This window comes from Siphateles boraxobius, unplaced genomic scaffold (assembly GCF_051911475.1).
Source record: "Siphateles boraxobius isolate OS27281-9 unplaced genomic scaffold, OSU_SipBor_1 29, whole genome shotgun sequence".
Lineage (NCBI taxonomy): Eukaryota > Metazoa > Chordata > Actinopteri > Cypriniformes > Leuciscidae > Siphateles > Siphateles boraxobius.
In genome coordinates this window covers 14,061,454-14,081,806 of record NW_027508908.1, presented here as the reverse complement: position 1 = coordinate 14,081,806, position 20,353 = coordinate 14,061,454, and the positions used below count along the sequence as shown (strand labels likewise).

Below are 20,353 nucleotides of genomic sequence, written 5' to 3'. Positions count from 1 at the left end.
CCACACACTCAACGGGAAATGCCAAGAGCAGCTTTTCTACAAATCCATGCTCCCTGTGGATTCTGACACAATTAGGATACTATCCATAAAGTGCATTATAGTTTTTTTGTGAAATTCTTCTGCTACTATATATGTGGATAGTGTTTATGTGTTTGGTGCTTGATATCAGTGGGTTATTCTATGATTTAGCATTGAGGGATTTGGTGTCAAGTGTGTGGTGCATGTGAACCCTTGTCTCTGTGTTAAGAGACTTATTCTGGGCCAAGGATACATTTGCACAAGCATTCCTTAGAGGAAAATGTTGGGGTCATTAAGATTTTATTCTTAAAAGTTAATGGTTACACATGACACGGTCTCATTTGTTAAAATTAGTAAATGCATTAGTTAACATGAACAAATTATAAGCAATATATTTTTTACAGCATTTATGAACTTTTAGAACATTTTAGTTCATTATACAGTTACAATTGTACAATTGTTCATTGTTTGCTCATGTCACTTCTCAGTGCAACTAATGTTGACAGATGCGAATAAACAGAAATTGACATTAACTAAAATTAATCAATGCTGTAGATCTAATGTAGTTAACATATGCAACATTATTGTACATTTAGCAATTTATAATAATATTATATCAAAAAATAAATAAATAAATATATATATACAGGTCCTTCTCAAAAAATTAGCATATTGTGACAAAGTTAATTATTTTCCATAATGTAATGATAAAAATTAAACTTTCATATATTTTAGATTCATTGCACACCAACTGAAATATTTCAGGTCTTTTATTGTTTTAATACTGATGATTTTGGCATACAGCTCATGAAAACCCAAAATTCCTATCTCAAAAAATTAGCATATCATGAAAAGGGTCTCTAAACGAGCTATTAACCTAATCATCTGAATCAACTAATTAACTCTAAACACCTGCAAAAGATTCCTGAGGCTTTTAAAAACTCCCAGCCTGTTTCATTACTCAAAACCGCAATCATGGGTAAGACTGCCGACCTGACTGCTGTCCAGAAGGCCATCATTGACACCCTCAAGCAAGAGGGTAAGACACAGAAAGAAATTTCTGAACAAATAGGCTGTTCCCAGAGTGCTGTATCAAGGCACCTCAGTGGGAAGTCTGTGGGAAGGAAAAAGTGTGGCAAAAAACACTGCACAACGAGAAGAGGTGACCGGACCCTGAGGAAGATTGTGGAGAAGGACCGATTCCAGACCTTGGGGGACCTGCGGAAGCAGTGGACTGAGTCTGGAGTAGAAACATCCAGAGCCACCGTGCACAGGCGTGTGCAGGAAATGGGCTACAGGTGCCGCATTCCCCAGGTCAAGCCACTTTTGAACCAGAAACAGCGGCAGAAGCGCCTGACCTGGGCTACAGAGAAGCAGCACTGGACTGTTGCTCAGTGGTCCAAAGTACTTTTTTCGTATGAAAGCAAATTTTGCATGTCATTCAGAAATCAAGGTGCCAGAGTCTGGAGGAAGACTGGGGAGAAGGAAATGCCAAAATGCCTGAAGTCCAGTGTCAAGTACCCACAGTCAGTGATGGTCTGGGGTGACATGTCAGCTGCTGGTGTTGGTCCACTGTGTTTTATCAAGGGCAGGGTCAATGCAGCTAGCTATCAGGAGATTTTGGAGCACTTCATGCTTCCATCTGCTGAAAAGCTTTATGGAGATGAAGATTTCATTTTTCAGCACGACCTGGCACCTGCTCACAGTGCCAAAACCACTGGTAAATGGTTTACTGACCATGGTATTACTGTGCTCAATTGGCCTGCCAACTCTCCTGACCTGAACCCCATAGAGAATCTGTGGGATATTGTGAAGAGAAAGTTGAGAGACGCAAGACCCAACACTCTGGATGAGCTTTAGGCCGCTATCGAAGCATCCTGGGCCTCCATAACACCTCAGCAGTGCCACAGGCTGATTGCCTCCATGCCACGCCGCAAAATTTCTTTCTGTGTCCTACCCTCTTGCTTGAGGGTCTCAATGATGGCCTTCTGGACAGCAGTCAGGTCGGCAGTCTTACCCATGCCATGATTGCGGTTTTGAGTAATGAAACAGGCTGGGAGTTTTTAAAAGCCTCAGGAATCTTTTGTAGGTGTTTAGAGTTAATTAGTTGATTCAGATGATTAGGTTAATAGCTCGTTTAGAGACCCTTTTCATGATATGCTAATTTTTTTAGATAGGAATTTTGGGTTTTCATGAGCTGTATGCCAAAATCATCAGTATTAAAACAATAAAAGGCCTGAAATATTTCAGTTGGTGTGCAATGAATCTAAAATATATGAAAGTTTAATTTTTATCATTACATTATGGAAAATAATGAACTTTATCACAATATGCTAATTTTTTGAGAAGGACCTGTATATATATATATATATATATATATATATATATATATATATATATATATATATATATCTTCATGGGTTTAGACAAAAATATTAAGCTAAGCAGCACAACTATTTTCAACACTGATAATAATAATAAGAAATGTTTCTTGAGCACCAGATCTTACTTATCATCTTTTGAATAGTAGTGTATGTTTATATTGTGTACACCAATATTAAATGAAGACTCCAGTTATACAAGTAGAAAAATATGCCTTGTTCTGCTTAAAATGAACATTTAATTCAAAATAAATGAATTCTGCGATTGTTTACATAATTCTTAAACCGATATTGTTATTTCATTTGTGGAACATAATGTTGGCACTTCTCTTGTCCATACAAAGGAAGTGAATGGTGTAAATGTGCTGTCAAACTGTAAAAATTAACAAAAGCACTATAGAAAGTAGTCTAAAGCTTTGTGTGAGGAAAAGAATAATTTTAGTTATTCATTAGGAATTTTCTTTTCCAGTGTAGCTCTTAAACCTCAATCACGTTCAACTAAGAATTTAAATAACCACACATTCAAATTTGACTGCTAGGATGAAGTGAAAGAATCATACGATTTCAAAAGCCTGGGAAGTCATATAGACTTGTTTTTTGTTATATTTTTCAAAGCTTGGTCACTACATTAATATTCACTTTCATTTAAAAATAAAAAAAAGCCTTTTATTTGTCCTTTTGTCTACGGAAGATAGTACAGGTTTGGAAATGTCAGAAAGATGAGTAAATGATGACAAAATTAGATTTTTATGTGTTGTCCCTATTCATTGGGGCCGCCATTTTGAGATCACATGACCAGCTGAACTCAGCTTACTTTATGTAGGTAACATCATCTTCAAACAGACTAATGAGGTCTTAAGCAATGCATGTGTAGCAGAAAATTAGTGTAAGTAACACCATTTTTTTCTCTTTCTTTTCTATGTCTCCCTCCCTCTTCTTGCTACACTCCTCAGTAAATGGAGTACCTAACAGCCAAATCACTACCCCCAAATCCGCCAAATCCTCCAGCTCCTCCCCAACCAGCCCCCGCAGCATGCGCAACTTCAAGGTAAACCCATTGGAATGGGAACTCTCTGCTGCTAATCAGTTTACAGGCAAACATTGCTAGTTTTAAAATAGATTATTCTTCAAGTCAGATTACTTCAAGTCAAAAATAAGATCAGGCTTCTGGATGCTGACGCATGGATGATAGCATAGCATCATAACACTCTCATTCGTGATTAAGAGTTTAGTGATGCTGCCTAAATTACTGACTCTCAATAATTTGAAGCAGTTGTAACACCCTTAAATTTCAAGTTCAAGTGATGACACTTTATCAGAATATGCTAACTTCTCTTTTTGTATTCTGCAATTCAGGGGAAAAAATAAGTTTTGAGTTAGAAAGTCATGTATTTTTTCTGCTGTCTAAGGTTTTCATACGTTTAATGATAAATGCAATCTTTTATTTTATTTCTATGTTGTATTTTTGTTTTGATTCTGTTCAGTTGTTTTATTTCTATGCAATATATGACATGTCATTGATGTCTCTATACACAATTTTATCTAGACTATAAAGTTGACAAATTATGAAATAAAAATTGTAAGAGTAAATATTTAAAAATATGAAATGAACATTGATTAATTAAAGTATTTAGCTGAAATATGTTCTTTGACTTATGAGCTTATCAATATAGATTAATACATTGTTATCAGTTTAGTATACTATTTCATATGTTGTATAAGAATGTAGGTCCACTATTAATACAATCTTCTATATAATCTTCTACAGTGATATTATTAAAGTACCACAGTGATGATATTATTTCGCTTAAGTACTTTCTTATAGTTCAAGATCGCAGGTAGATTTGGAAAACCCTTATGAGATATCCCTGTTACCTCACAATTCACATGTGCAAGGTGCATAAAACGCTTGAGTTTTCAGTAGTTGTCTCTATAGAGGTCGTTTAGTATCAGTGGAGTTTTCTACATTATCTGGTAAGGACATAGAAATCTGCTCTGAAAGACCTAATCAATTCTATTCTTGGAGGCATTGTGAGTTGATGCATTGAGATCTTGCTGAGATCTGACAACGGCACACTGTAATTTAACCAAAGGTCAAAGTCTAGTACAATCATAGCCTCGAGAACTCCTGGTGTTAATCTGCTTAACTGACCTGTCTATCAGACAGTAAGCTTCTTGGTGTACGGGTGCTATCCTTAAAGCTTTTTGAAGAAACACACATGGAGAAATTTCATGACAAGGAGAAACTTTCATACATTTTTTGAGAGGATCTAGTCTAGTAGACTACACTAAGTGAACCAAATGAGATCTCAATTGTTTTTTTGTTTTTTGTTTTCTGAGAGAGCAATGAAATTAAACGGAGAAAAAAACCTTAGTGACCTCACATCTCAACATGTCACATATTGTGCATGCTCAGATTTACTAAGTCTGCAATTAATATTCAGACATTTTTATTTTTAATTAATGAATACGATTTTTTCCCACCAATATTGTGCATATAAATTCTTTGTAGCACTGTACGCCATAAATTGCCATGTTTTATATTTATTTTTTTACCTAATATGAACTCTGAGGTGCACATCTAAAACAAAGTTAAATGTTAGTTTAAATATAACCTTATACTATATAAGAACAATGCACAAATTGAGAAATGCGCTATTTTCAGAAGCCTGTGAATGTCTATCATGAAACAAATTATTTAGCCTTTAGCCTTTTGTTTAGCCTTTAACAAATTATTCATAGTATTCCACCATTATTGTGCACTTTTCTGAAGATAAGACTGAATAAGTGGTTTGATGGAAAGTTGCTGGTTCTTTGCACATTGTTCCTGAGATTTCAAGCTAATTTTAGTCCAAACGGGCCAATGTTATGGTTACATAAATATCTTCCCACTTGCCTTTAGTTTAGTTGCAACAAGCGGATAGGAGTCCCCCAGCATCTCTCTGTACAGGTATTATGAAACTCTGCTTTCTGTAGCAGCATTCATATTAGTTGCAGTTCCTTCTGGATATTTAAGTCTTCAGTTGGGTATGATTGTGTGAGTCACTTTAATAGCACAGTAGTTGGCTTTGTATATCATTCTGCTATGCATTGGGGTATTTGATTCCTTCAGGGTGGCACATAATACCCAACTGTTGCTTGTGTACCTAGAGGAACCCTGTAACCTTTATTAAAACAGCTTTAACCAGGATGTTGCAAGTATGTGTCTCCATTGGCTTACTTAGTCTATTCTCACGTCACTGTCGCGTCAGTTTAATTCTTTTTTGGCTGCTGAATCAAGATTACATACAAGCTTTTTAACCATACTGATTGCCAGTCCATTTTAAATCTTTTGAAGACTAGGTCCATTATTTTTTGTGTGAGTCGCACACAGTTTGTCTTTTAGATAATTATTTTTGTGTACTCATCAACCATTTATTTCACTAAGGATGATGTTCAATGTCAGATGGTATGTTGTTGATAAACTGATTGTTTTTATTGTGAAGGTTTTGTATAATTGCATAGCTTCTATAACCATCTATGCCTTTCTTTTTAGTAGGGCTGGGCAATATAGCGAATATTATGTTTTACAAAGATCTGGCGATAAATATCACAATGATTTTAATTCACTTTTATTTGGACATTGGCTTGTTTTGCAATCCTTCCTTGTCTAGCGACTTGTGAATTTGAGAGTGTTAAGACATGTTTTAGCATCTGTGATACTGTTAAACTTCAGTATCAAAAATAGTAAGGCAATGTATACTTTTCCAAAATTTGCAAATATTACTATTTGACCTTTCACCTTTTAATGCTTATATTATAACAAGCATTTACTTGGCACGAATATGGATTTGTGAATTAGAAAGTTATAATGCATATTTTTACCAATAATGACTATTTCTAGTAAATGCACATTCAATAAACATGCAACTTCAGCTTTTTAAAGTAAAGCTTGTTTTATGATTATTTTCACAAACACATTTGCCACAATTCAAAATTCTGATTCAACTTTTCAAAATATAAAAAGTAATTTGTTTCTTTAATGGAAAAGCTGAAATTTCATAAGCCATTGCTATATTGGTCCATACAAACTGAAATTATTATTGTTTTTCCTTGTGTTCATTCTTCCCCGTTTTCATTGTAAAAAACTGTGGAAAACATGCCTTGATTTAAGGATACAACCAATTTTTCCAGATTGGCTGCTAACAAATGTAAAAGTATAATAATCTTTCATTTAAAAACGTACTCTGTTACTAACGTAACCTCGGTTCCCTGAGAGTAGGGAATGAGTATTGCACAGCTATACGCAGTGGGAAAACTCCTTTTCTCGAGAATATTGAAGCCATTATTTTAAAACGCTCTGCAGCTGCACTGCGTTTTAAAGCACAGAGCAGAGTGTCTAGCTCGCTCATTGGCTTGCTGCAATAACTGCACGAACCTATGGCGCGGCAGGCTACACAATACTCGTTCCCTACTCTCAGGGAACCAAGGTTACTTTAGTAACCGAGTATGTTCCCTTTCAAGAATGTTCACTTCGTATTGCGTAGCTATACGCAGTGGGAACCCATTTTAATCATTACTTGGGGCTAAGTGGCCCGAGGTCAACAGTAGAGTTTGAAAGTCACAATTCCACCAGGGCCGGACAAAGGTCGGACCCTTTATTAAGGTATAATGTTTCAGAGGCTTGAGGCCATAGATAGAAAGTACCCGTGCCTGCAGAGCAGGGACCTCTAGGTTGTAGAATCTCACAAATGTGGATGGTGAGGACCAGCCTGCCGCCGCACAGATGTCTTCTATTGGTACACCACTGGACCAAGCCCATGAGGAGGCCATGCCTCTAGTGGAATGAACTCTAACAACTATGAAGGCCCTTGGACGTGTAGGCTAGAGAGATAGCATCTACTATCCATCTAGAAAGTCTCTGTTTTGTGACTGGCAGACCTTTAGTGTGGCACCAAAACACACAAAGAGCTGTTCCGACTGTCTGAATGTGGCGGAGCATCTCCAGATAGATTCTGAGAGCCCTGACGGGGCAGACCAATTCCAGTTAATATTATCTTCCGACGGGGGAAGAGCTGATAGTGATATCACCTTGGCTCTGAACGGGGTTGAGAGCAACTTAGGAACATAGCCGTGCCTCGGTCTGAGCATGACTCTGGAATCGCCGGGCCCAAACTCAAGCATGCAGCGCTTATGGAAAGCGCTTGCAGGTCGCTTACTCTTCTGACCGACGCCAGCGCTAGCAGGAGTACGTTTTGAGTGAAAGCGGTTTAAGGTCAGCCATCTAGAGCGGCTCAAACGAGGGTCCCTTAAGGGCCTTGAGGACCGTAGATAGGTCCCAGGAGGAGACAGAGGGGGGTTGAGGCGGGTTGAGCCTCCTGGCCCCCTTGAGGAAACGAATGACCAGGTCGTTTTTCCCCAGGGAATGGCTGGCCACAGGGGTGTGAAAAGTTTTTGGCCAGCGCTTCCCTTCAAAAAGAATATTGGGCAGTGAGCATTGTCTTCTGATGCGAAGAGTTCGACCTCTGCCTTGCCGAAGGTGCTCCAGATCATGTGAACCATCTGAGGGTGGAGAGTCCCCTGGGGGGACATTGTTTCTGGATAACATATCTGTGCCCTGGAGCAGAATGCCCGTGCACTAGAGCCCGAAGCCATTTGTTTTGAGAATAATGGCTGGCTGATGAAGTTATTGGCTGGCTAGCCGGCTCAGCCAAAACCTAAATGGCTGCTGCAGCCGCCAAACTTTTCATAGCTGCAAATGGCTGAAGCTGCCACTTCATGTCTACAGATGTCTATGTTATACTGATTTACTAGATCTCAATATTTCCAAGCAATGCATGGCTTACACTATATTTCTACAAAATGCAATACAATGTAATAAAGAAAACACCAGATTTTACTTTCACAACGTATGTACATATTTATTTTGTAGTCTGATCGCGGAGAAGTAACGTTATGTTGATTAAGAACGCAAACTTTTGTTGAATTTATGAGAAATCTACAGACGCAAACAGACGAAGTGTAGTAAAATAAAGACCTAAATGTGTATTTCGGACTTTTTTTCACCACAAGTCTTTAAGAAGACATGGAAGACAAATATCCAAAAATCTCAAAATTGACCAGTAAAAAAAAAACGATGTTTTTGCCTGCCGTGTCTCGCCTTAATATAAACACACACTGTTATCAGTATTATTTTGGACAAAGTTTTGCACATTTCACTTCAATGTACACTGAAGCATGCGTCGTGAATTAGCAATGTGGAAACGGTGGTTTGTTCCCTTTCAGTCGATAACGTCGGACGTAGTCGACGCGACTGAAATGGGATCACGCTAGGGAGCCTATCATCTTCGAGTACTATTGAACGAGCCAATGTAATTGGCGTGCGTGATTCGCATCACACACTCCGCCCCCGCGGCGCGGGTATAAATACGGAAGTGGGTGCACGCACTAGTTGCCTTTCGCTTCGGAGCCGATCGTTTGATGTCTCTGAGAGTGCTGTTGTCTACAACGAGCGAGTGTGTCGGTGTTCTTCAGGAAGACTCTCCCAGTGCTGGTGTTCTACAGCGCGAGTGCAGCGGTGATCGCGAGCTTTGAGCTCTCAACTGCTGTTTTAACAGCAACAAATTTCTAAATGTTTGTGTGTGTGTTGATGGCTGGTTAGAGGGCGGAAAAGTGAGTGCTTCACTGTTTCAGTTCTCTGTTCAGTGTTGCCGCGGTCATTTCCCTGTGTGCTCCGGCACTGGTGACGGTCCTATTTTCTGAAAGAGCAACACGGGTGCGTTTGCGTCTTTTTCAAGATGTCATTCCGCCCGTGCGTTTCTGGGTGCGGTCGTTCCCTGTCTCTCTCTGATGGTCACAACTGTTGTGTCACGTGTTTGGCTTACAGCACGCTGAGACAGCTTTTGTGGACAGCTCATGTTTTCACTGTGGGAACATGACTGTCGCAGTGTTGAGGGCGAGACTCGCCTTCGTTCGCGGAGAGCGAGTCCCCATTACCATGCCCCACCCTCGGGTGCTGTGTGGGATGGGTGACCGGAGGATAGTGTTGGATGTCCCGCCCGGTAACCATTCCCTGCGGGCTCCTCACTCCTCCCTTCCACTGCAACCACTGGAGCCTCCTGTGTTTTCTGCTGGTCCATCTGTAATGGGTGGGCCAGCGGTTTCACTCGGGGCTCCCCTGGAGGACAGGACGCCGATTGCAGCATCAGAGGGTGAGCTGACTTCTGGAGATGATGACTCGGCTGCATTGTCTCCCTCCGGGAGTTCAATGTTGCCCGAGCCGGATCCAGAATTATCAGCTATGCTGAAACGGGCCGCCGAGGCTGCCGGGCTCGAGTGGAACCTCCACCGTGTCCCGTTCAGTCTCGGTTGGAATCTGGAGTTTGGTATCTTGGGGCGGGCCGCGCTGGTTCTCAGCTCGCCGCCCCAGTGCCTTTCTTTCCCGAAATGCATGGAGAGCTTATCAGGTGGTGAACAGCATCTTTCTCTGCCAGAAACTGCCTGAATAGCTTTTCCCCCTCATTACCCTTGATGGAGGAACGGTGAAGGGTTGCGAGGTGTCCCTCCATTGGAGCGGTCTGTCGACACAGGTGCACCTGTGTCCGGCGGCCGCTGCCTTTTGGGGGGATCCTCGTCTCCCCCCTAAGGCCTGTGAGTTTCGTCCGTTCCGACGGGCAGAACTTACAAAGCCTGTGGGCAAGCCCCTTCCTCTTGCGTGCCATGGCGTTGCTGCAGGCTAGGGCACCCATGGCATGCACGAGGGTAATCCAGACCGTGCGCTCATAGGTGAGCACCGCACTGCATCCGACCTCACCCTCCGGGGTACGGGTGTCGTAGCGTGCGTGATCGGTCTGGCGATGTCCACCTTGGTGGTCCAGTAGCGCCTTCGTTGGCTCAGCCTGGTTGGTATGGCGGATGCGGACAAGGTTCGGTTCCTGGTCTCCCCAATTTCCCAGGTTGGGCTGGTCGGCGACGCGGTGGAGAACTGCATCAAACAGTTCTCTGCCGCTCAAGCGCAGACGGAGGTCATCCGGCACATCCTGCCCCGGTGGCCAGCTGCTGCCTCCACCCGCCGCCGGTGGCAGCTCCTCCGCCTGCTCGTCGCCGTGGGCGTTCTCCGGCCGCCGCTCCTGCTGGCCCTCCGCAGCAGCCTCCACCCAGGCCTCAGCAGGGAGCCGGCCGCAGTAGAGACGCCCAGCCCGCTCCAGGCGCTGCCAAGCCAGGTGGCAAGCGACAGCGAAAGCATTCCGGAGCGGGCCGCCCAGGAATGGATGAGATGCTCTTGGAGTGGCACGATCACTCCCTCCCCCCGGGTGAGGGCCGGGTGGAGCCTTTGTTTGTGTGTGTGTCTGTTCCGCCGCTGGCTCCCTAAAAAAAAAAAAAAAAAAAAAGCGGAGCAAGCGGTACCCACACTTCAAAGAGAGAGCAATTTCATCTGTTCCTGGGTCCCAAGAGGGCCAGTCTGGCGGGTGTGACCCTGTATAGCCTTACACCCCTCAGCTCCCCCTTGGTCGCCAGCAGGCAGCTTGGTGCGTTCGAGGACCCGGTCATCCGCCTTCTCACGCGCCCCCTGCCGCTTGTGGAGACAGGTAAGTGTTGCACAGCACACTAACACCACTCTCTCTACTTTGCTGCCCCACCTCAGGCTCGGCTACCCCGCTCAAGTCAGTGATAGTCGTCACATTAGGTGTTGAGCAGACGTGCTCCTGAAAATTCAGTGATATTCATCACACCGAGTGTTGAGCAGTGCTCCTGACTTGTGCGTGCTTATCTTATCCTGCTGGCGAAGGATTTGATATAGCCGCTCCTCCAGCCGGTACGAAGGCCAGTTGTAAACTCGTTCTTCGTGCTACTAGGTGGTGGGTCGTGACCATCTTGGCCCAAGATTGGTCTGCAGCTTTGACCTGAAAGACATGTGCTTCAGATCTCTACCTCCCGCACCGCAGGCCATCCTGTGTGTTGCGTCTAAGGGTGGAGTATCAGTACAGTGTCCTTCCCCTCGAGTGCTCCAGAGCCCGTTGGGTCTTCAGGTCAACTGGAAGAGAGTAATCTCGCCCACGGGCTGAGTATCTCTTTTCTAGTTTTGGAGAGGTACTCGGTCCAACATGTCTCTCCAATGAGAATGTGTTCAGCTGGTGTTGAAGTGAGAAAGGGTCCCACTGAAAGAACTTTCAGAGGCTCCTGGGGTATATGGTAGTCGCAGCCTTTGGCTCCCTCCATATGTGACCGCTTCAGCGCTAGCTTCATGATCGAGTCCCGAGGTGACCGTGGCAGAGCAGCTCACCCTGTGTGACTATAGTTCATCCCGGTCTGCTGCCAAACCCTCTTCAACAGAGCGGCCATGTACAAAGGGCGTGTTTTAACGGGGGCCTGGGCGACCCCCGACTACACGGGCATTCGTGCCTCGAGTTGTTAGACATTGCGACCGTTGCGCAAGCTTCCCTTGCATGTCACAAACTCACCCGTCACCTCCTCCTTGGAGTCAGACGCTTCTGAGGGCGCCTTATTCCACTCCTCCCGCTTACTCAATCGTGCCGCCATCGAGCCTCACGACAGTTATAGCCAGGGCAAGTGGAGACTCCATCCCCTGGGTCCGGCTGGGTCATGACCATTCCGGGGCCGCTCAGTTGCCCCCCCGGTTTTATTTTTCCGCCAGTGTTTGGGTAAACCGAGCGGACTACCCTTGGACAAACACTGGGACTCAGCGGCCCCAGGGGCCCGCAGAAATGCGTTTAACCCCAGTGAGCCTTCTAAAAGTGACTGCGACTCATGGTCGCCTTGCGCCTGCAAGTCAGTGAAATCATCACTCTTCATGTTGAGCAGATTTGCTCCTGAAACTCAGTGAAGTTCATCGCACTCTGGTGTTGAGCAGCAATGCTCCTGTAGCTCAGTGAGTCCATCACAGGTAGCTCAGTGAATTCATCACACGCAGTGCTGAGCAGAAATGCTCCTGGTGCTCAGTGAAGTTCCTCGCACTCAAGTGTTGAGCAGAAATGCTCCTGAAGCTCAGTGAGTTTATCACACTCAGGTGTTGAGCAGTAATGCTCCTGAAGCTCAGTGAACTTGTCACACTCAAGTGCTGAGCAGAAATGCTCCTGTCGCTCAGTGAGGTTCTTCGTACTCAAGTGTTGAGCAGAAATGCTCCTGAAGCTCGGTGAGTTTATCACACTCAGGTGTTGAGCAGGAATGCTCCTGAAGCTCAGTGAACTTATCACACTCAAGTGCTGAGCAGAAAATGCTCCTGAAGCCCAGTGATCTTCACATGTTGTGTTGAGCAATGCTCCTGTCTTTTGCGCCCGTCACTTGCACCTACGTGCCATGTCAGGAGAGGAACAGGTCTTCATAGTTGCCCCTCATTGGCCCAACTAGACCTGGTTCCCTTCAACAGCCTTCCTGACTTCCCCTGGATTCGGGGACGGGGCACGATGGCACACGCGTTCTTCCCCCGGAGATTCCGGGCGGTCTTACATCCGAACGCGGAGGTTCAGGTGGCTATCACAAGAACATGTGTTAGTTACCATCACTTCTGCGAGCACCCCCTAGAATTGGGTAGCGTGCTTACGCCTTTAGAAGTGGAACCTAGTCGTTGAGTGCGTCTTCTCCCCTGAGGAGATCCTGAAAGCTTTCGATCACTTCAGTGCTCTCTTTCCTGCAAGATGGGTTGCAGTAGGCTGTTTTCCTAAATCACCCTCAAAATGATGTTGCCTCGGTGTTTAAACGACGCTCATCGTGTTGCAGAAGTATGCAGAAGCACGTTCTGATCGTCAGGTGCCTGAGGAGCAAGGTCTTGTAAATCCTTGTGTCCCTCTTTATCCTCTTGGGCCTTGTCCCTGGTGCGACTGCACTGCAGAGACCGCCCCTGAGCCACTGCAGGTAGTGAGTTAAAAATTCTGTTATATCAGTTCTCCTGCTCGCGTGGTCTCTACTAGAGGGTAGGGACTTGCTCGCTTTCGGTCAACGTACTGTGCCTGAAGTCTGGGCCGGCTAACTCTCACAAGCTGAGATCCCGGCTCGGATTGTGCCCAAGGTTCCTACCTCTCCCGTAATAGGAGCAGGTGGTGAGCCTACAAGCGCTGCCCTGGAGGAGGCAGATCCAGCCCTGGCTTCTCTGTCCGATTCGCTTGGACGTGTACAGAATGCAAGTCATAGACCTCAGACCAGCTCTTCAAATATCTGTGGAATTCAGCAGAGAGGGAAGGCTGTTTCCATGCAAAGTTGCACTTAGTGCTTGCCTTCATTTCGGCAAAGATCCGAGATGCAACATGTCCACTTAGGTGTTGAGCTCCTCTATGATGAGTGTAAAGTGCTCCGCCTGGGCGTTGACGATATACTTTGCTAAACAGATTCTAGAGTTGGGGGCTGGACGACACCTAGTTGAACCGCTGCTTCCCGTGGGCTCCCTTCTCATGAAGCCAGTTTCACCGTGAGCCCGGTTCAAGTGTCGGCTTGCTGCGCCATTCCCCTCCTATGGACTGGATACGTGCGCCTTTCTACTCCAGTTGAGTTCCCTTAAAATTGAACCCTGTTGAGTTCCTCCACACCCCTCCGACGTCGGACGTGCGGAACGTCTGGTGTTAGGCCTACCACTCGTAAGCAGTGTGGAACCTGTGTTAGGCTGGGTCCATATGTTGCGGTCCCTCCGGTGACCCCATATGTGTATTCTTCCACGATACGGCTCCCTGCGGTGAGCCCGTGTCTTCCCTCGGCAGAGTCTCTCTGCCGTCACTGTCCGGTGTGTCTCCCCCCGTCTTAGGCTGGAGCCACCCCAGTGACATTCCATATGTTAGACTGCCCGGTTTCCGCCCAGTTCATATGGGTATTCTCCACATTTCCTCCCTCGGGTTGGATGTGGCTTCCGCAGCGTCCCTTCCTTCCAAGTACGGGGAACGCTTTCCCAGTGGTCCTGTAGGAACAGCAGTGACTTCCCTGGCCTAAGCCCTGTCCTTCCCCGCCTTAAGTTTGCGGGGGCATCAGGAGGCTTTGGTTTAGGCACTGGAAGGTGGCAGCGTTAGTGGCGTGTTCAATGGTTGATCCCATTTCAGTCGCGTCGACTACGTCCGACGTTATCGACTGAAAGGGAACGTCCTGGTTGCGTATGCAACCCACCGTTCCCTGAAGGAGGGAACGGAGGACGTAGTCCCCTTGCCACTACCGCTGGACCACCGCTGACCCCGGGTTACTCTCGGCTCCTCAGCGAAAAGCAACTAGTGCGTGCACCCACTTCCGTATTTATACCCGCGCCGCGGGGGCGGAGTGTGTGATGCGAATCACGCACGCCAATTACATTGGCTCGTTCAATAGTACTCGAAGATGATAGGCTCCCTAGCGTGATCCCATTTCAGTCGCGTCGACTACGTCCTCCGTTCCCTCCTTCAGGGAACGGTGGGTTGCATACGCAACCAGGACGTTACTGCAGTAATATCACGTTCAGTGCTATAAATCTCTCCGTTCCAGAATATTTGGTTCATAACATCATATCTTTGATTCAGGTGTTTGTGCAACCGTGCCCTGAAGATTTAACAAAAGTCTGGCTAGGCCTAAGTTAAAAAAAAAAAGTAAGTAGGAATTAGCAAAGTATGTGAGAAGTGAGATCAAAATTACCTTGCTTGCTTCTTTCCGCCATTTCACCTCAGTGCGAGAAAAAAATGCATCGCTTCTTCTGTACGGAAAACGAGCAATTTTAATTGGTCGTCAATTCACTGTGAGTCTGTGTATCGTAGCAACGAGCACAAGACTGTGCTGTTATGAATCCAGTGGGAAAATAGATCTCGTGTATTGTTTATATATTCGTGTCGTGTGTGTATGTCTCTATGTGATAGAATTATTATTTGATGCAAATAATTCTAGCCAGCTCAGCCAAACTTTATCAGATGGCGGCTCAATTTGGCTTACGAAATTATTGGCTGGCGGCGGCTGAAATTCTAAATGGCGCAAATGGCGGCGCCTGGCGGCGGCTTCGGGGTCTACCGTGCACCGCCCTTAGCGAGCGCTGGTTGTAATGCGCCCAAAGGAGGACGAGAGTTTGGCCATATTGTCCAGGCTGGCCGATCTGAGGGCGCCCTAGCGATTTATATAGGACACCATTGACAAGTAGTCCATGCGGACCAGGATGTGGTGTCCCAGCAGTTCTGGGAGGAAGGTTTTCAGGGCTAAATGAACCGCTCTCATTTCGAGGCAGTTGATATGTAGGCACTTCTCCGTGCTCGACCAGAGGCTGTGGGTTAGCAACTTGCTTTCCGATTGGGCTAGGACGAACCAATCGTCGAGGTAGTTCAAGATGCGCATTCCCCGTTGTCTCAGGGGGATAAGCGCAGCCTCCATGCATTTTGTGAATGCACGGGGTGCCAGAGACAGACCGAACGGTAGGACCATATATTGATAAGCCCGCCCCTCAAAGGCGAATCTCAAGAATGGCCTGTGATGGTGGGCTATTTGGATATGAAAGTAAGCATCTTTCAGATCCACTGAGAAGAACCAATCCCCAGGGTGACTTTGCGTGAGGATTTGTTTGGTATTAAGCATTCTGAATGACCGTTTCATAAGGGCCTTGTTCAGGTGTCTGAGATCTAGAATTGGCCTGAGGCCGCCGTCCTTCTTTAGAACCAAGGAAGTAGCGACTGTAAAAGCCCGACTCGCTTAATGATGGGGGAACTGTCTCAACAGCTCCTTTCATTGGTAGGTTTGACACTTCGATGCAAAGGACGTGAGCTATGTTGCTTCCCACCAATGTCTTAACTATTGCGCAAAAGCGCAGGGGGCCTGCGAGCGAACTGGAGCGAGTAGCCTTGCTTTATTGTTTTCATTAGCCAGTCTGATACCCCGAGGATGGCCTCTCAGGTCTCAGCCCGTGTGTCTAGGGGTTGAATGAAATCTGGGGGCGGGCCGCCGTGTGACGGGGACCCACCCGAACTTTGAGAGCTAGAAAAGTATTCTTTTCAAGTGTGTCTGGGTTTGCTATAGAGACTGCATTCGTTTTGGAGGGGGGGGGGGGGGGTTGACAGAAAAGTACTCTTTTTGTGCTTCATTTGGGTCGCTGTTAAAACAGCGTTTGTTTTCAGGGGTGCGTACTTTGTAACGGGCCCACTTAATGCATTTAAAACATCTCCAGTCACCTGAACTGAAGAGGGGACTGGGAAAAGTGCACAAGCTTTCTTCGAGGCAGGTCTGGCCGCAGCGGGACTTGAACACTCTCTTTTCCCCCGTCACTCGAATAGGAGGGCTTCCAAGGCTCAGGGTCTAACGCAAGTTTTGATCGGGGGCCCTGACGTTCCGGGAATGGGTAGCGCTTTAGGCGTCGGTGGCCTTCAGCCGCTGGGCAGGTCCACTGACTTAGGCGCGCAAGGCTAAGTCAGTGGCGCTGCACAAGACCATAAAGACCTCAGGGTCCAGGCCAGCCTCGTCCATAGAATGGAGGAGCTTTACCTGAAACACTTGGACGATTGCCATGGTGTGCAAAGCCGATGCCGATGCTGGCCGGTGGCGGTGTAAGCGTGACCGGCGAGAGCTGATGTCATTCGGCATGGCTTGGATGGGTGGACCATCTTGGTTCTCCATCCGCTAGAGGTGGGTGGGCACAGCTTCCTCTAAGGGGGCAACGTGTTGTAGCCCTTTTCCTCAGTACCGTCAATAGTTGAGAGCGTTGCGGTGGTTGATGTCTTTAAGCGAGCCGAGTAAGGGGCGCGCCATGATTTAGTCAGCTTGTCGTGTCCCTCGGGGAAGAAGGGTGCTGGTCTTTGACAAGAGGTCTGCTTACGCCCCGACAGAAACCACCCGTCGAGGCGGCTCCTGAGGCAGGGATCACTCGATGTCAAGGCCTTTGAAAGGGCAGGAAGCACGAGGGGCGGAGTCGCTGTCCAAAAGGAGAGCTAGCCGTGAGCGCAGTGTAGCAAATTAGCTCTATAAAATATATTAATAACCAATCATAACTTGTTATAATTTATTATGAATATTTGGGTCAGTTAATCGGATTAATTTGATGTAGCTACATTGACGTTACAACCAATTACTCAGTTCATCCTGGGAACCCTCAATATTGGTTATTAATTAATTAATAGAAATGTACATTTCAGCGGCATGGGAAATGTCTTTCTTGCTAAGTACTACTAAGAGCAAGTAGTCAAGATCGATATGATTAGTGACTCCAGATATGAGCTTGAGACACCGACAACTTTACGTGTGACATGAAAAAGATTTTATTGACTAGACTAGACACTTAAACTACTCTAACATACACATACATACATGCATACAGTTTACCAAGGGAAAGATAGCTGAAGCAGAATACAGGAAAGTGAGAAGTTATAGCATTGTTTGAAATTCAGCAGATCAACAGCCTTGAGCATACCATCAGTTTAGTTCTAAAACGCCCTTATTTAAACGGTGTAAGGATACTTAATGTATCAAATAATGAGACTAAGTTTGATACTTGCATGTCTCACCCATTTGAATTAAACTGTCCTGATGCAATTTGTTGAGGCTCCAGTTAATCTTTGCTGATGTTGTCTTGATGAGAAAGACCTAGTTGGAGTCAGAGGATTTTTGGTGAATGGAAAGACCAGGAATGGAAAGACCGCAGCCTGGCACAAGCTTCAGGGTCCTTAGAAAACTCCTAGTTCAGCCTCATCTTCATATCAGGACTTCTCAGGCAGGACCAAGAGAGTAAGAGAGCCTGATCTGTTGATCAGTGATTTTTAAAGCGTGAAGATGTCACACCCTCTGGAGGTGTGTGAGCCAATAAGAAGTTGTCCCATTTGGAGGGAGATTTTACGAGCCTTTGTGTTTGAGCAAGGCATTTGAATCTGTAATTTCATTGGGTGTTTAAGCAAAAGAATCATCAAGATTCTTATAATACCCATGCGTCACAAAGTTAGCAAAATGTAATGTAAATTAACAAATGGGGAACGGAGATTGGAGTTTATAGAGACCAAACATGCAACACATATGATTTTGGTTAACAATAGTATGCAAAGTCTGAAACATTAACCCATTAAAGTTTACAAGAAAACATAGGCCAAACAACATAAAAAGGAAAATCACGAGATGGGAAAATTAGATACGTATAGCTATGCAATACAAAGTGAACATTCTCGAAAGGGAACTTAAATTGTTCCACCATTAAGCTAAATAAAGTAAGTATACTCCCACCTTGTATATGATTATTTACTACTTATTGTTTAAAATGCCTGGCTAAATTTGATGTTGGTTTGCATTAATGATTCATCTCTTATGGAAAAAAACACTCTTTTATCTATTTTAGACTGCATAAATATCATACGTTTTAGTTATATTGCCTAGCCTTACGTTTTAGTATTTAAATAAAATGTCTAAAGTGTTTTAATTGTTTAAGGTTTTTGAGACTTTATTTTTTGTCTCTGTTTGCAGATTCCAGCACACCACTCCTCTGCAACCAATGTGAACGGCTCCTCTGAGACGCCCCAACAATATAACAACCGTGTTAGCCCTGAAGGTAAGACGTCCACCCGCTATTCATCACTGTCATGCACTCACTCACCTTGGATCTTAGTGTTTTTTAAGTTCAAAAGTGCCCAAAGGGCATTTCAGGGGCATGACAAGCTTTGGCGGTGAAAGTGCTGACACATGCCATTCTGTGCCACATTTGCTCAGGCACTCTCCCACTCGTTCACACACTGTGGTGGCAGTGTATGAGCAAACGTCCCTGAGTCAGAATGACCTTCTGTTGTTTATCTGCATAGTGCACTAACCAAATTTGAATTGCTGGATGAGGATGTTGGGGCTAATCTGTTATTTGGTGGGGGGTGGGGGGGGGGGTTATATTTTTTGATCATATGGTCTGAAAATTGTTATTATTTCTTTCAATCTGATATGTTTAATGTGTTGGTTTATTCCCTTTAGTTAATGGAAACAGGAACATAGCTGCTTCCACTTTTTTGGACAAGTACAAAATTGGCAAAGTTATTGGTGATGGAAACTTTGCTGTGGTTAAGGAGTGTGTCGAACGGTAAGAAAATGATTAGTTATAAAAGACTTGCTTAAACAAAGATGTTCTTTCTGTTAAGATCTGTCAGAAAGAGATAAAATGGTCCTTGGGGGTCAATAAAATTGTTGCTTTCTGTTTTTTTTCCCTTCTATGTTTGTTATTGTCATGTTCCTTGATTAAAATACAGAAAGAAACAGTACTATCTACATCTAAATTCAACACGCCTGTTCATATTTTTAAGCTAAAAGGTTGAAAAGAAGATCTCTCGTGCACTGAAAGGACATCAACCTTATAAATTGGTCCCTGAGACTCTGAATGCACTCAAAACAAACCTTCATTAACCTCCTTGGAAAAAGTCTATTGTTCTGTTTCTTTCCATAGATCAACTGGAAAGGAGTTTGCACTGAAGATCATCGATAAAAACAAATGCAGAGGCAAAGTGAGTTGGACTTTATTAGAACTTTTTGCCACAACAGCCAATGGAGAGTGAACTGAGAAAAGACCAGCCATTACTATTCCTTACCAGACATAAAACTGTATTTTGCATTGTTTTTATTAATAATATATATATTTTGTCCTTATGACAATGCAGTTATAGCTGTTTATTAGTTCTGAGCCCTGGCTTTAGGTGGGTTATTGCAATGCAAATTATTTACTCCCCAGTGGTCTTTAGCATTTTTGGTCCGTTTAGTATGGCTGATTAGATTTAGATTTTATTCATTGCCATTTATCCAGCCTGCTGCTGCTCTTGCAGGTTTTGAGAGAAAAGCTAGCCAACACCTAACACAAATGGTTCAAATGCAATCAGTAGATCTTATGAATGCTTCAGAATAGGTTTTTAGTTTTTTAATGATTTAACAATGAACCTCTGTGTTTCAACACTACATGATCAAAACTATGTGGACAATATCACACCCATATGTGCTTTTTTATACTCTTCTGAGAAGTCGTTTAACATATGTTGGAAATATGGATTCGCTCCTATTTGGACAAGAGTATCTGTGAGGTCAGGCACTGG

At 44.6% G+C, this 20,353-nt stretch overlaps 1 protein-coding gene across 10 annotated transcripts in view; it reads left to right on the top strand.

Annotated features, from left to right (window-relative positions):
* The window catches only part of dclk2a (doublecortin-like kinase 2a), an 87,368-nt gene that overhangs the window by 46,033 nt on the left and 20,982 nt on the right, over nt 1-20,353 (top strand). For 6 of the 10 annotated variants that reach the window (XR_013207828.1, XR_013207827.1, XM_077246662.1 and 3 more), the window contains 4 exons: nt 3,353-3,447; nt 18,759-18,843; nt 19,251-19,356; nt 19,717-19,774. Coding sequence is in view for 6 of the 10 variants with exons in the window: in XM_077246662.1 (XP_077102777.1) it covers nt 3,353-3,447; nt 18,759-18,843; nt 19,251-19,356; nt 19,717-19,774 (344 nt within the window). In the remaining 4 variants the exon portion in view is untranslated. Of the gene's footprint in view, nt 1-3,352; nt 3,448-5,301; nt 5,350-18,758; nt 18,844-19,250; nt 19,357-19,716; nt 19,775-20,353 lie in introns of all 10 variants that reach the window. The other 4 variants (XR_013207826.1, XR_013207825.1, XM_077246658.1 and 1 more) reach the window with 1 other exon arrangement.